At 52.1% G+C, this 14879-nt stretch overlaps 1 protein-coding gene across 1 annotated transcript; it reads left to right on the top strand.

The window, feature by feature from the left end:
* Positions 1 to 495: 495 nt before the first annotated feature.
* On the top strand, positions 496 to 9771 carry LOC133362023 (cyclin-dependent kinase 4-like). Its single transcript, XM_061580989.1, has 8 exons — positions 496 to 605; positions 5065 to 5354; positions 5559 to 5688; positions 6328 to 6498; positions 6936 to 7051; positions 8389 to 8439; positions 8957 to 9122; positions 9385 to 9771. The coding sequence occupies exons 2-8, from the start codon at positions 5143 to 5145 to the stop codon at positions 9526 to 9528; spliced, it is 990 nt and encodes a 329-aa protein (XP_061436973.1). The 5' UTR covers positions 496 to 605; positions 5065 to 5142; the 3' UTR covers positions 9529 to 9771.
* Positions 9772 to 14879: the final 5108 nt, after the last annotated feature.

Raw genomic sequence — 14879 nt, 5'->3', positions numbered from 1 at the left:
GGAGATACACAATACAATATAAACAATAAAATAATTAAATTAAATCGCGACTTTTTCGCGGGCAACACACACGGACGGAAGCTTGCGTTGCCTCCGAAACGTCGAGATTTAATTTAAATTTCAAATTTTTTCACCTCCGTGACTTTACCGAAAAAAACACAGAGTATGCGCGTAGACTCTTTGGTTATTTCTATTTTATATTAAAATGTTCACCACGTGACTTTACCGAAAGAAGCAAAGGATATGGATCTATCAGTCACGAAAAACTTCAAATCGACTGCTGCACACACAGACTGTGGCCAGTGTTGAGTTTATGGGCAGCGCTTATCAGCTCTACGGAATTTAGCCCCGCTGCCACGTGGTCGCCTATCCGCGCTACGTTTTCTAAACGCGCCCTGCTAAAGCCACGCGTTCCCACCAGCGGTCCGTCTCCCGCCCTGGTTGTGGTAGCGAAACGTCGAACCTCCTCCTCCACCTCCACCTCCACCCCACCACCTCCACCTCCACACGAGGCAATAGCTTCGTGTGTCACCTCCTCGCCACGACGGAGTAGAGAGCTCAAGACCCCCACCACCCACACAGACGTCTACGGAGCGAACCACGAGGTGAGTGAGTGCAGCCCTAGGCCACATTGCCCAGCCTGGTTGGGCTGGGCTGGCCTGGGATTGGGCTGGGCTGATCCCCCCACCACCATCCCCTGTGGTCTTTGTGGAACAGTTGAGGGGTCTAAACTGTGTTGGTCAATCCCCCGTGGAATGTAACATTCATGTAAATGTCTAAGTCGAGATCATTTAATCAGAATCTGGGGTCGTGACGGTGACTAGGTGGATGTTAACTCATTCGCCTGGTCTACAGGAGGTCATGAGTTCGATCGCGACCCTGTAGAGATTGACTACCTCGCCTGGTCTACAGGAGGTCGTGGGTTCCATCATGTCCCTGTAGAGATGTTAACTCCCTCGCCTGGTCTACAGGAGGTCGTGAGTTCGATCCCAACCATGACGCCCCTCTATCAAGTTCAAGTTTATGTATTAGGTGTAGCCCTGTGAGCCATTCGGTTCTTGAATCGGGTGCAACCGCAACAAACAAAAAACAAAAAAATGAACAAGAAAACATCTTAAAGTGAATATGTGACTAAGTGCAAACAGAAAAACTAAGAAAAGACCAAAATATTGCGGAAAAAAACACCGTACACCAACCCTGTGTGCAAAAATCCCAGTGGGATGCAAGTCAAACAACAACAACCACAAGACAACTTAGATTAAGGCCATCAGTCTTACTCCGTACTACAACAAACAAACATGGCCAAACGAAAAAAAAAGGGCCGAACAAAAGCTGTTTAGGCACGCAGTGGCTGGGCATGTGGGTTACATGACCCAGCCAACGCAGCCTTGCCTGCCGGAGGAGCTCACCGATAGGACTTTGTCCAGGTCTTTCAAGGATTTGTGAGCTCCACCGGTTAAGATAGATCGTAGACAGGCCAGCCTCAATGTTTAGGCTGGTCTGTCTAGAATTTCCCTTGGGAGATCATCTCTGCCTGGTGCCTTTCCTGGTCGCCTTCAGGACTTCCTCAACTGATGGCCCCTCAGCCACCCACTCACAGCATTTGAGGCACCGCAGCCTCAGCAGGGTCATCCCCACTTTTCAAATCTACAAACCTGTTCATGGGGGGGATCGGAGATTGGATCACCATACTTTCCCCTAATGACGGTGATAGGTGTGGCACTACAATTTACGTTTTTGATGGAATTAAACAGCGATGTCTGATCACGGGCTACTGAGGCAGATTCCATCTCCTCAGAAACCTGCGACCACCACCCATCATTGCAGCACCTCCCGGCTCTCAAAACCTCTGAGCGAAGGCTGCGGTAAGCCTCCTCATTCTCTGACGTGGAATGCTGTAGACCAGGGGTCCTCAAACTACGGCCCACGGGCCACATGCGGCCCGCCGAGGACATTTATCCGGCCCGCCGGGTGTTTTTGCCGCCGCTGCCTGTCTGTTACTTTTTTTCTACATGAGAAGGACGGTCATTGGTGGAAGAGGGAGAGGGGGCGGAGTTTCCCCCAATCAGACTGCATTGATGGGCAGTGCAGTCTGTATGTCTCTGTGTGGGCAAAGTTATTGCTGGTATATTGTTTTTGTAGCGCTGTATATATTGGTATTTTACTAATAGCAATTTTGACTCCCTAGGAAACAATGATGTCAAGAAAGAGAAAAATTGACTCGGAGTGTAGGATATTCAAAGAACAGTGGACTTATGATTATTTTTTCATGCAGTACAAGGAAAGAGCTGTGTGTCTGATATGCCAGAATATAGTGTCTGTGTTCAAAGAATACAATTTACGTCAACACTATAAAACTCAACATAAAGATACATTTGCTTGTTTGGTCGGAGAAGTGAGAAAAGATACAATATTAAAACTGAAAAATACATTAACAACTCAGCGAAATAGTTTTGTGAAGCAGAAGCAGCTAAATATTTCATCACTGCGAGCAAGTTTTCAAATTGCCAAGCTAATAGCATGCACTGGCAGACCATTCGTGGAGGGAGAATTTGTTAAAGAAAGCCTTCTTTCTGTTGCCAAAGAGATGTGTCCAGAGAAGGCCGATTTATTTAGTACAGTGAGTCTTTCAGGACCTACAATTACACGGAGGATTGAAGAAATGGGAGACAATTTGCATCAGCATTTGCAAAACTCCACAAAAAAACTTTCCTATTTTTCCTTGGCACTCGACGAAAGCAATGATGTTCGTGATTCTGCACAACTTCAAATTTTTATTCGTGCGACGAATGACTATTTCGAAGTCACAGAAGAGCTTGCTGCACTGCAAAGCATCAAAGGAACAACTACAGGAGAGGATATCTTTCGATTTAAAGCTTTCGTGACTGCAGGGATTCATCTTCTTGGTTCTTTCGGTAAAGTCACATAGAAGGGAAGTAATAAAATAATTCTCACGACGTTTCGGCCACAACGCAAGCAGCCGTCCTCAGTGAAAACCAGGTCTGTTGGGGAGACAGCGTCTGAATGAAAGAGCACACGAGCTTGGAGCATATATAAGCTGGGTTGGAAGCGGGGGAAAGAGCGCCTTGACAAAATAATTTCAATATCAAGAGGAATTTAGCATATTTATGGGAAATGCAGGAATGTGATTAGTACTACATATGCCCGTGCTGCATATGTAGTACTAATAACATTCCTGCATGTCCCATAAATATGATAAATTCCTCTTGATATGCAAATTATTTGTCAAGGCGCTCTTTCCCCCGTTTCCAACCCAGCTATATATGCTCCAAGCTCGTGTGCTGTTTCATTCAGATGCTGTCTCCCCGACAGACCTGGCTTTCACCTGAGGACGGCTGCTTGCGTTGTGGCCGAAACGTCGTGAGAATTATTTTATTATGTTTTTTTTATTATTTTATTACTTCCCTTCTACGTGACTTTACCGAAAGAACCAAGAAGAGAGGATATCTATGAAAAGGTTTGCCAAACTGTGAATGGGTTGGAGCTGAACTGGGCTAAACTAGCCAGTGTGACAACTGATGGTGCTCCTAGTATGGTGGGTCTAAGAAAGGAGTAATTGCTCGCATTAACCAAGAGATGGACAAACATAACCATTCTCATCCAATAGCCATACACTGCCTCATCCACCAACAAGCGCTGTGTAGTAAATCACTGAAGTGGGACTCGGTTATGAAATTTGTGGTATCTTGTGTTAACTTCATTAGAGCTCATGCACTAAACCACAGACAATTTCAGGCATTTCTGTCTGAGCTAAATGTTGACTATGAAGATGTTCTGTATCACACAGAAGTCCGTTGGCTGAGTCGAGGGAGAGTTTTGAAACGTTTCTATGACTTACTTCCACAGATTACAGCTTTTCTGCTTTAAAAAAACAAAGAAGTACCAGAGCTCAATGATGCAGAATGGAAATGGCACCTTGCCTTTCTGACAGATGTAACAGAGCTACTCAACAGTTTCAATGTGCAACTTCAAGGAAAGGGGAAGCTCATCTGTGATATGCAATCACATGTCAAAGCATTTGAAGTAATATTAGGCCTCCTCATCAAACAAGTGAAGGAGGAAAACTTCTGCCATCTTCCCACAACTCAAAATCTGTTAGCGGAAAAACCATTGGTTGCATTCCCAAACAAAACGTGTGGATTCACTGGAAAATTGCAAAAGGAGTTCCAATTTGGATTTAAAGAGCTTCATCTCCGTGAACAGGACATACAGCTTTTCCGTAACCCATTTTCTATTGACATTGAAAATGTGGATACAATTTACCAAATGGAACTGGCTGAACTGCAGAATTGTGACTCTGAAAGACGCATTCAAGTCAAGCAGCCTTCATAATTTCTATGCATCTCTCCCCTCTGAGACATATCCTCATCTCAGGAACCATGCACTCAAAATGGCAACCATCTTTGGCAGCACTTATGTGTGAACAGACTTTTTCCAGAATGAAACATTTGAAATCTCCAACCAGATCTAGACTAATGGATGCACACTTGCATCACTTGTTACGACTACCAGTGACAAATATGGAACCGGACATTGACCATCTCATTAGCCAAAGCAGGCCCATAGTTCCCATTGAAATACTGGCAAGTTTGTTGATTTAACTTTACTTGTTCTTCATTTTAAATATTGTATTTATTCCCGTTTTGTTTCTTCACTTCAAAATAAGATATATGCAGTGTGCATAGGAATTTGTTCATAGTTTTTTTAACTATAGTCCGGCCCTCCAACGGTCTGAGGGACAGTGAACTGGCCCCTGTTTAAAAAGTTTGAGGACCCCTGCTGTAGACTATGAGAGTGGGCCTGTCGCTTTTTCTCAGCCAGCCTGAACACCTCCTCTGTCAGCCAGGGTCTCTGGGGAGGTCTGAACCGCGTACCCAAAGCAGCCATTGCAGCTGCATGAGCCACAGTCATTAACCTCGCCCATTTACCCTCGATGTGTATCTGTGACCCTCTGTGACAATTCTCTCTCTCTCTGTCTCTCTGCGACTCTCTGCTTCTGTCTCTCTTGCGTCTCTCTGTGGTCGCTGCTGCTGCTGCTGCTAGCGGCGGCGGCCTTCCGGCAGCAGAGGACATCCACGTGACCTGCGGCGTCTGCGTTCGAAGCGTTTGGGGGCGGCGGGGATGGAGCAGCAGTACGAGTCCGTGGCCGAGTTGGGCGCTGGGGTCTACGGGGCCGCGACGACTTTGAAGGCTCGCGACCTACGGGAGCAGGGCCGCTTTGTGGCGCTGCTCAAGGGCCTGCGCCTGCAGACAGGCGGGGGCCCGGAGGAAGATGCCTGGCAGCTGCTGCAGCTACAGCTGCTCACGAAGCTGGAGCACCCCAACGTGGTGAGGTGGGTGTCTCTCCCACCCCTCGCGCCGCGTCACAATCCCTCGCAATCGTCGCCGCGTCAGCCTCCATCCTCCAATTCTCCACGGTCATCGTGTCTTGAAAAGATTAGGAGACAGATCATCGTCGTCGTCGTCAAACCGAGATGACTTCTGCGCTCTCTTGCTCTGATGTCTCCGACCCCCGACCCCCGACCGGCCTGCCCCAGGCTGCTGGACGTCTTTGTGGATATTCGTGACGAGGGCGGCGCGCGTCACGCCGTGGTCTGTGAGCTCGTAGACCAGGATCTGTCCACCTACCTGGGGAAGTCGCCCCACACACCGTCCCACCACATCAAGGTGCCACCGCAGCACCACCACCACCCACCCCGTCACTCCCTACTCCACCCCCAAAAGGCAACACCACTCTCAGAGTCTCTGTGTATCTCTATGGGTCTCTGTGTGTCTCTGTGAGTCTCTATGAGTCTCTGTGTGTCTCTGTGTCTATGAGTCTCTATGAGTCTCTGTGTGTCTCTGAGTCTCTATGAGTCTCTATGAGTCTCTGTGTGTCTCTGTGTATCTCTGAGTCTCTATGAGTCTCTACCAGTCTCTGTGTATCTCGCACGCACGTTGCCAGCCGAGCCTCGGAGCGGCTAACGAGTTTACACTCCCCCCCCCCCCCTCCTTGTGTCGTGACCTTGTGCCGTGCCCTTGTGCCGTGCCCTTGCGCCGTGACCTTGCGCCGTGACCTTGTGCCGTGCCCTTGCGCCGTGCCCTTGCGCCGTGACCTTGTGCCGTGACCTTGCGCCGTGACCTTGTGCCGTGCCCTTGTGCCGTAACCTTGTGCCGTGACCTTGCGCCGTGCCCTTGCGCTGTGCCCTTGTGCCATGACCTTGTGCCGTGACCTTGCGCCGTGACCTTGTGCCGTGCCCTTGTGCCGTGACCTTGTGCCGTGACCTTGCGCCGTGACCTTGTGCCGTGACCTTGCGCCGTGCCCAGGAGGTGACGCGCCAGCTGCTGTGTGGGCTGCGCTACCTGCACGGCCACGGCCTGGAGCACCGCGAGCTCACGCCACGCAGCGTCCTGGTGACGGCCTCCGGGCGCGTCAAGATCGCCGGCTGGGGGCTCGCACGCTTCCTGGACAGCGCGAGCAGGGCTCCCACCCCGGCGGTGAGTAGAGAGAGTGAGAGAGAGAGGTCTTCTTGGTTCTTTCGGTAAAGTCGTCACGTAGAAGGGAAGTAATAAAATAATAAAAATAAAACATAATAAAATAATTCTCACGACGTTTCGGCCACAACGCAAGCAGCCGTTCTCAGGTGAAGACCAGGTCTGTCGGGGAGACAGCGTCTGAATCTGTCTTCCGGCCAACACCGGCGACGATTATCTTAACCGGTCCCGGGCCTCCCCTAGGTTGACTCAGCCCCAAAAGAGTACCCGGTGCGGTGCGCGGTAAACATCGCCACCGGGGAGACAAAGGCGGCCGGGCGCGATGCTGGCCACCCACCCCCTCGTGTGCCGGCCGTCATAGGTGCTGCTAACGGCACTTGCCCCTACGGTGTGTGAAGGCTACACGGGGGATCTTTGTCTTTGTGTGTGTGCTGCTGTAGGTGTCCCCGTCGTGGTACCGCGCCCCGGAGCTGCTGCTGCTGCGGGTGACCTGCGGCCCGGCCGCTGCCGACCTGTGGAGCGTCGGCTGCATCTTTGCTGAGATGTTTACACGCAGGTGCTCCTTGAGCACCGCCACCCGCACACCCAGCCACCTAGCAACCCACCCACCTAGCAACCCACCTAGCAACCCACCTAGCAACCCACCTAGCAACCCACCCACCTAGCAACCCACCCACCTAGCAACCCAGCCACCTAGCAACCCACCTAGCAACCCACCTAGCAACCCACCTAGCAACCCACCCACCTAGCAACCCACATAGCAACCCACCCAGCCACCTAGCAACCCACCCACCTAGCAACCCACCCACCCACCTAGCAACCCACCTAGCAACCCACCCACCTAGCAACCCACATAGCAACCCACCCACCCACCTAGCAACCCACCCACCCAGCCACCCACCCACCTAGCAACCCACCTAGCAACCCACCCACCTAGCAACCCACCCACCCACCTAGCAACCCACCCACCCACCTAGCAACCCCACCCACCTAGCAACCCACCCACCCACCTAGCAACCCACCTAGCAACCCACCCACCTAGCAACCCACCCACCCACCTAGCAACCCACCCACCCACCTAGCAACCCACCCACCCACCTAGCAACCCACCCACCTAGCAACCCACCCACCCACCTAGCAACCCACCTAGCAACCCACCCACCTAGCAACCCACCCACCCACCTAGCAACCCACCCAGCCACCTACCTAGCAACCCACCCACCCAGCAACCCACCCACCCACCAATCTAACAAACCACCCACCCACCTAGCAACCCACCCACCCAGCAACCCACCCCACCCACCTAGCAACCCACCCACCAACCCACCCACCTAGCAACCCACCCACCCACCAATCCACCAAACCACCCACCCATCAACCCACTCAACAACCCACCCACCCACCTAGCAACCCACCCACCAACCCACCCACCTAGCAACCCACCCACCCACCAATCCACCAAACCACCCACCCATCAACCCACTCAACAACCCACCCACCCACCTAGCAACCCACCCACCCACCTAGCAACCCACCCACCCACCTAGCAACCCACTCGACAACCCACCCACCAATCTACCAAACCACCAACCCACCAACTCACTCAAGAACCCACCCATCAACCCACCCACCAACCCACCCACCAACCCACCCACCTCTCCCGCACGCAATGTCACCACAGGCCTGGCAAGGTGGCGTCGCCACGGCGCCCGTGCCAGGATAGGTGCGCGTTACGGAGCGCGTGAAGGTCAAGGGACAGACCCGGCAGATGCCTCCGTGGGTCCACCTCTCCCCCATTACATCGGTGTTGTTATGATGATGATGACGACGACGACGTGTTATTATTCTCAGCGATGTCGCATCAGGTGACCTCCTTGTCTCTCCTCAACGCAGGCCTCTCTTCCCCGGAGGCTCCGATGTCGATCAGCTGACGGAGATATTCCGGTGAGTTGCTCGTGGACGAGCGTGCGGTGGGCAGCGGCGTGGGGGGCCAATAGACGGTCATCTAATTTGTTATCAGCAAGCAACGTGGGGGGAGGGGGGGAGGAGGGGGAGGGGGTGGGGAGGGGGGGAGGGTGGGAGAGGGAAGTGGGAGGAGGAGGGGGGGAGGGGGAAGGGGGAGGAGAGTGAGGTGGGGAGAGGGAAGGGGGAGGAGAAGGAGGGGGAGGAGGAGGAGGGGGGAGAGGGAAGGGGGAGGGGGGAGGGGGAAAGGGGAGGAGAAGGAGGGGGGGAGAGGAGGAGGGGGGAGGAGGAGGAGGGGGGGAGAGGGGGGAGGGGGGGAGAGGGAAGGGGGGGGAGGATTTGGCTGCTGATGTGAATTCCGCAACAGCCACTTCGTTGCGCAATCATTTATGAAATTAGGTTGATAGTCAACAGCTGAATTCTCACCGTCACCTCCGCCGCCCCCCCCCTACCCCCCCTACCCCCCTACCCCCACCCCCCCCCGTGGCCCCCACCCCAGTCTTCTGGGCGTGCCGAGCCTGGAGGAGTGGCCGCTCGGAGCCTCCCTGCCGCACGGCGCTTTTGCCGGCCTCCCCGCTGCTCCGCGGGCTCTGGCTGACTCCGTGCCGGAGGTCGGGCCGGAGGTCGGGCCGGACAACGAGAATTTGGCGATGGCGCTGATGCTGGTGAGACGCGGGCGGATTGTACGCGGCGGCAATTGTCGCGGCGGTCGAACGACGCGTTGTTCAGATGCGTGTCCGTACGGGGGTTACCGTCAAGCGGGCAATAACGCATCGTGTCTCTGTGTGTCTCTGTGTCTGTGTCTCTCGTCTCGTGTCTCTGTGTCTCTCTGTGTCTTTCGTCTCGTGTCTCTGTGTCTCTCTGTGTCTCTCTGTGTCTCTCTGTGTCTCTCCGCGCCCTCCGCACGCACGGCCGTGCCTCCCGCAGGACCTGCTGACCTTCAGCCCCCGCAAGCGCATCTCCGCGTTTGTCGCCCTGTACCATCCGTACTTCTCTGAGGCCACAGACGTGGCCACGGGCGAGAGTACGGCCACAAGCGAGGGTGCGGCCACGGGCGAGGATGAGGCCTAAGGAGTGGGCCCCGGGGCAAGGCCTAAGGAGTGGGCCCCGGGGCGAGGCCTAAGGAGTGGGCCCCGGGGCGAGGCCTAAGGAGTAGGCCCCGGGCAGCAAGGCCTAAGGAGTGGGCCCCGGGCAGCAAGGCCGAGGGAGTTTGCTTCGTTTTTCGTTGGTCGCTTGTGTTGCGCCCGAAACGTTGCGATTTGATTTGTTTTAATGTTTCACCGACGTGACTTCACCGAATAAAAGCAAGGAGTAATAAAAGTGAACTCTGAAGCAGCAAAAGAAAAGTGAAGTACCTCTTTGTTGTCATCGTGTTGTTGTTTTCACAAGTGTTGCAGTGGGCGACTTATTAAGAGCACGCCGTTACGTAGCGCAGCTACGCACAGGCGATCTGTATTGATTGTGTAGTGGTGGTATTGACGTGCGCCGGCAGTGATGGATCACGGGGCGCGGGGTTGGGCACGCGATGTGGGCGTGGCATGGACGCGCGCGCCGGTGGTGAGGCGCGCTCACACAAGCTGGGAAAAGAGGATCGTAGCGAGTGCGCAGTGATTGGTCAGATAAGTGGGTACTCTCAGCGACGTCCGCAGGAGGGGTATAAAGGGGGACGCGCGAGAGCACTCGTGGTCAGTGTTAACCAGTTGAAGACCGAAGACGGGGTGGAGGAGGTAGTGGCCCGAGACCCCTAGTCCCGCCGTCCTTGTGGGGACCGGGGCCCTGTGTGGCTCGGAGCCGAGACTGGGGGGACCGTAGTCCGACGCCCGTGTGGGTCGGGACGGTGGTACCCAGAGCCGAGACGGGCACCCCGGCTGGGTGTGTCCCGGAAGGCTACGGGGCATAAGAGCCCGTGTCAGTACAGCTGAGTGGGTGTTGGTCACCCGTGTAGCTGAGTGGGTGTTAGTCACCCGTGTAGCTGAGTGGGTGTTGGTCACCCGTGTAGCTGAGTGGGTGTTAGTCACCCGTGTAGCTGAGTGGGTGTCCGTCACCCGTGTAACTAAGTGGGTGTTTGTCACCCGTGTAACGAAGTAGGGTGTTAGTCATCCGTGTAACTACAAGTTGGTGAAAATAAAGAGTGTGCTACCCGTGAAGTCGTCTCCTGCCGAGTTACTACTTTACAATTGTATAATGCTCTAGACTTCTAGGTCAGTCATCATATATCTGTGTGACAGCGTCGCAGCCATGTGCGCACTGACACGGCCATATGACGATTGAGTATAAACCAGAGGTCGCAATCGGGTACCCGATACCCGTACCCTACACGATACCCGGCTAGCCGTACCCGGACGGGTACGGGTACCCGTTTGCGACCCTGGTGCAGCCGGGTACGGGTAGACCGTGAGTCACTGGTGAGTCACCGTGTGTCACTCATTTCCCAACGTCTTGTCTCTTACAATACAAGTTCCTAGAATCAACCCACCCGCGCCTGCAACATGGCTTCATCCCAGAGGTCGCAATCGGGTACCCGATACCCGTACCCTCCCCGATACCCGGCCGGGTACGGGTAGCCGGGTATTGGGTAGGGTACGGGTACCCGTTTGCGACCCTGGTGCGGCCGGGTATGGGTAAGGAATCAAAACCCGTTTGCGACCTCTGGTATAAACGAACTCACGTGGATACATGCCCCACACAGGGCCTGAACATTGTATCACAAGGGGTCGTTCACTCACGGTTCAATGACACAGCAATACAATTTTAGCCGTTATTAAAACGGTGCTTATACACAGATGTGTACAGGATTTCATGTTGTCCTGTTGCACGTTCTATCTGGCCACGCAGCGCTGGGAAAAGAACATCTGACTCACAAGTTGTGGGGGCCATGAGTCACAATCCCAGGTGGGTGCCAGGTGACATGAGGACCTCATTATGGGATGTCAACAATGGATGTCCTGTGAAGAATGTTTTAAGCCCCTTTTTGTAAATCCACCGTTGAAGGCCTCCTGATACCATGTTGAGCATCCATAAAGGTTGAATGAGTTTGACATTTTACTCGTAGGAACCTCTGGTTACACCAGCCCACACGGGATTATTGTGTCCGTCGTGCAGGGAGGGGCTGGGTGGGGAGCGGCTGGGTGGGGTGGGGCTGGGTGGAGAGGGTGGGGTTGGTGGGGCTGGGTGGGGAGCGTGGGGCTGGGTGGGGAGGGGCTGGTCACCCCGTGGTGACCTTATAAAACTCAACGTTTCACCTGCTCACGCCGGCTTGTGCCCGCCCTCACAGTCGGGCATATTTGCGGAATACACCACGCCGCCGTTGACCCTGCAGGCCATTGAGCGAGCAACGTTCCTAGCAGCTCCCTCCGCAGGAGGAATGTGTTTATGTGTCGTTAGACCCTCCACCACCCGATGACACAGCCCATCAGTGAGGGTTGCCACGTAAACAAAACACGCCGTGTCGTTACTCGCACAGCGGCACACAGGTGCGTTGGAGAGTAAACCCACGACAACAACGTTTACAATTCCAGTGTGAATTATAGATTTGAAGTGTTCGTGACTGCAAGGATTCATACTCTTTGGTTTTTTCGGTAAAGTCACGTGGGTACAAAATCTAAATAAATTAGATCACGACGTTTCGGGCGCAACACAAGCATCCTTCTTCAGGTAGGGACAACTTAGAAGGAGGCTTGTGTTACGCCAGAAACGTGATTTAATTTTTAACAAAAAATTAACTACGTGACCAACGAGTATAACACTGGTCAAACACTTTTTCTGCTGATTCCAAATCTGGCATCAGTTTTTGTCTATCACAGCAGGTTTTTGAGATATCAAATATTTGCATTTTCAATAAAAAACTGCAGAAGAAAAATATTAAATAAATGTGGATATCTACATAAAATGATATTATAAACACACTATCCTAAAAATACAGCACCATATTTTAACACTAAAGCAGTCACCGACTCGCAACAACTTGCAATCATAAGTGACAGAGTTAATTTCGGGTAAAATCAATGAAAATGGGGTATGCCGATAGCATAATAAGTATAACCGGTAAAAGCAAAGTTTTTCACTATAAATCCTTTATATGCGTGGCGGCTAGAGTCCTCTCGTCCTCTGGCTTGAGATGGCTGCCACCTATGGGTCAGATGATTGTCTGCCACCATTAAGCAATTGGTAATTAAATATTTAATTTGTTTTCCCTAAAAAGTGTAAAATTTTGCACAAAAAAATTTCACGAACATTAATTGTCACGCACAACGAGTCTGTGTGCAAAATGTCAGCTCGATTGGATCACGGGAAGTGGGTTAAAAAACGACCGAAAGATTTGCACGGTCCTAAGCAAGCAAGCGAACTTAATATAAAGGATTATAAAATGAGATGTGATGGAGCAAATCTGAGATCAAATTTGGAATCGGCAGCCTGAAGTGAGTCTAGAACAGCTGCACAAGTCCAGGCCAGAGACGAAGATCCCCCGTGTAGCCTGCAGCGACTGCTGGGGCAGCAGGAGCTGAACGAGTGGACGGCGACTCTGGAACCCACAACCAACCGGCGGGTGGCGAGCGATGAGGTCGGCCATAAATGACGTCACACGATTTAGGACGATTTTTGACCCCCCCCCCCCACCCCCCTCGTCACCCCCCCCCTCAAATATGACGTCACAAAGCTCTGCCCCCCACCCCCCCAAAAATAAAAATGCTTCAAATCGCTTTAAACTCTGATGTTGTAGGAGAAAACATTGATTAACAAGTCTATTTAATTAAGTAGAACGTGTTGTCTATATCTTATTGGTTCTTTCTGTAAAGTCACGTAGAAGGGAAGTAATAAAATAATAAAATGAAAATAAAACATTAAATAATATAATTATATTATTATTTAAAGTTGCGCATTTTGATGTGACGTCACATTTCTCAACCCCCCCCCCCTCGTCACGCATCGTCACAAATGTCTGACCCCCCCCCCTCCCCATAGGTGCGTGACGTCATTTATGGACGGACCCTTAGCATGAACCGTTTGCCCCCAATCAATAGGTTTTTGTTCACAATTTATTTCAATGTCCAATATATTCTAGTGCTGTGCAAGAGCCTGTCAGTGCTGTTTGTTTAACCCCCCCCCCACCAACCCTCCATCAAATGTAAACGAATGAAATCGATACTTTATAATCGATCATTATTAATATTACCACTACGCCGATCTCGGAGTGGTCAAAGCACGCGTCTGCGCATGCGCGGTTGCCACGGCGACCGCGCATGCGCAGAAGCGCTGATAGTGCGGTTGCCACGGCAACAGAGCAACACAGCAGCTGAGAGGGGTAAGTCTTGAACAGCAACTTCAACGCCCTCAGCACCAGCACCACCACCACCACGATGTTGTTGTTGTGTAGCTACTACCATAGAGTTAGTAGATACTACTCGGTAGACACTACTGCTGTAGAGGGAGCCACTTGATACTATTGTACAGTGAAGCCTCACGCAGCAATAATCTTAGTTAGAAGGATGCTACGCTGAGCCTACGATGCCTGTTTACCCAGCAAGGCCTCAACTGAGTAATAATAGTAGAAATAAAATAACTAATTATTATTTTTAATAATGAAAATTATAGAAATAAAAATAGAAATAAAAGTATAATTATATATTTCCTATTTATAGAAGAATTTCCGTTATTTTATTTTTTGCCCACGTGACTTTACCAAAAAAACCAAAGAGTATGAATCCTTGCAGCCACGGAAGCTTCACATCTCCACTTTGCGTGTCTATCTTCACCTGGTTGCGTGGATTTTCTCCCTCCGGGTCCTCCCGTTTCTCCCCCAACTTTTTGTAATCGACGTTCGTAGCCGGTATTTGCCTGCTGGACATTTACAAGTGAGAAGCCGCTTCCTTGAGCCAGCTCAATGGGCCTTACCTGCTGAAATAAAACATCGCCTTCAGTTGCGGTAGTTTGACTCTTGCGAATGAAGTCACTGGACTCCTAACGTCCGCTGTGAAGCAGACGGCAAATAGTGACAGTCTTGTATGGACGTGTGTTGAACGTTGTCACCGTACGTAGCCAACCGTGCGAATCGGAGTATCGGTACGGTTAGTAGGCACCGCAGTATTAACCAGGGCGGTTGCTGCCTTCAAACTGTGATCCTCTGCGACAATTGGTGAACGCGCTACCGCCAGGCCGTGTGTTTTCCTTCGCGAGCCCGATGCGTGCTTGAGCGTGATACTCAAAGCTCTGCACAGATAGAATCAAGAATCCATTGCTGTACCACCAACATACAATTTCATTTCTGCGCTCCCACTGATTTTCTGCGTATTTTTTTTAATTCCACGCGGCTTTGTTTCTGTTGACATTTTTGTTGTCGAAATCCGCCGCCTGCCATCCTGACCCCCGCCAGAGGTCGCAACCGGGTACCCGATACCCGTACCCTACCCGATACCCGACTACCC

This window comes from Lethenteron reissneri, unplaced genomic scaffold (genome assembly GCF_015708825.2).
Source record: "Lethenteron reissneri isolate LAM-NWPU_2019-01 unplaced genomic scaffold, ASM1570882v1 scaffold_1334, whole genome shotgun sequence".
NCBI lineage: Eukaryota > Metazoa > Chordata > Hyperoartia > Petromyzontiformes > Petromyzontidae > Lethenteron > Lethenteron reissneri.
Note: the sequence above shows the minus strand (reverse complement) of the source record. Positions and strands in the feature narration are given on the sequence as shown.

What these genes read in the sequence shown, in the direction of transcription:
- LOC133362023 (XM_061580989.1), top strand. Translation starts at nt 5,143, where the DNA reads ATGGAGCAGCAGTACGAGTCCGTGGCCGAGTTGGGCGCTGGGGTCTAC. An exon ending in GAGCACCCCAACGTGGTGAG is followed by an intron (nt 5,355 to 5,558) that starts GTGGGTGTCTCT and finishes GGCCTGCCCCAG; the next exon opens with GCTGCTGGACGTCTTTGTGG. An exon ending in GCAGGGCTCCCACCCCGGCG is followed by an intron (nt 6,499 to 6,935) that starts GTGAGTAGAGAG and finishes GTGCTGCTGTAG; the next exon opens with GTGTCCCCGTCGTGGTACCG.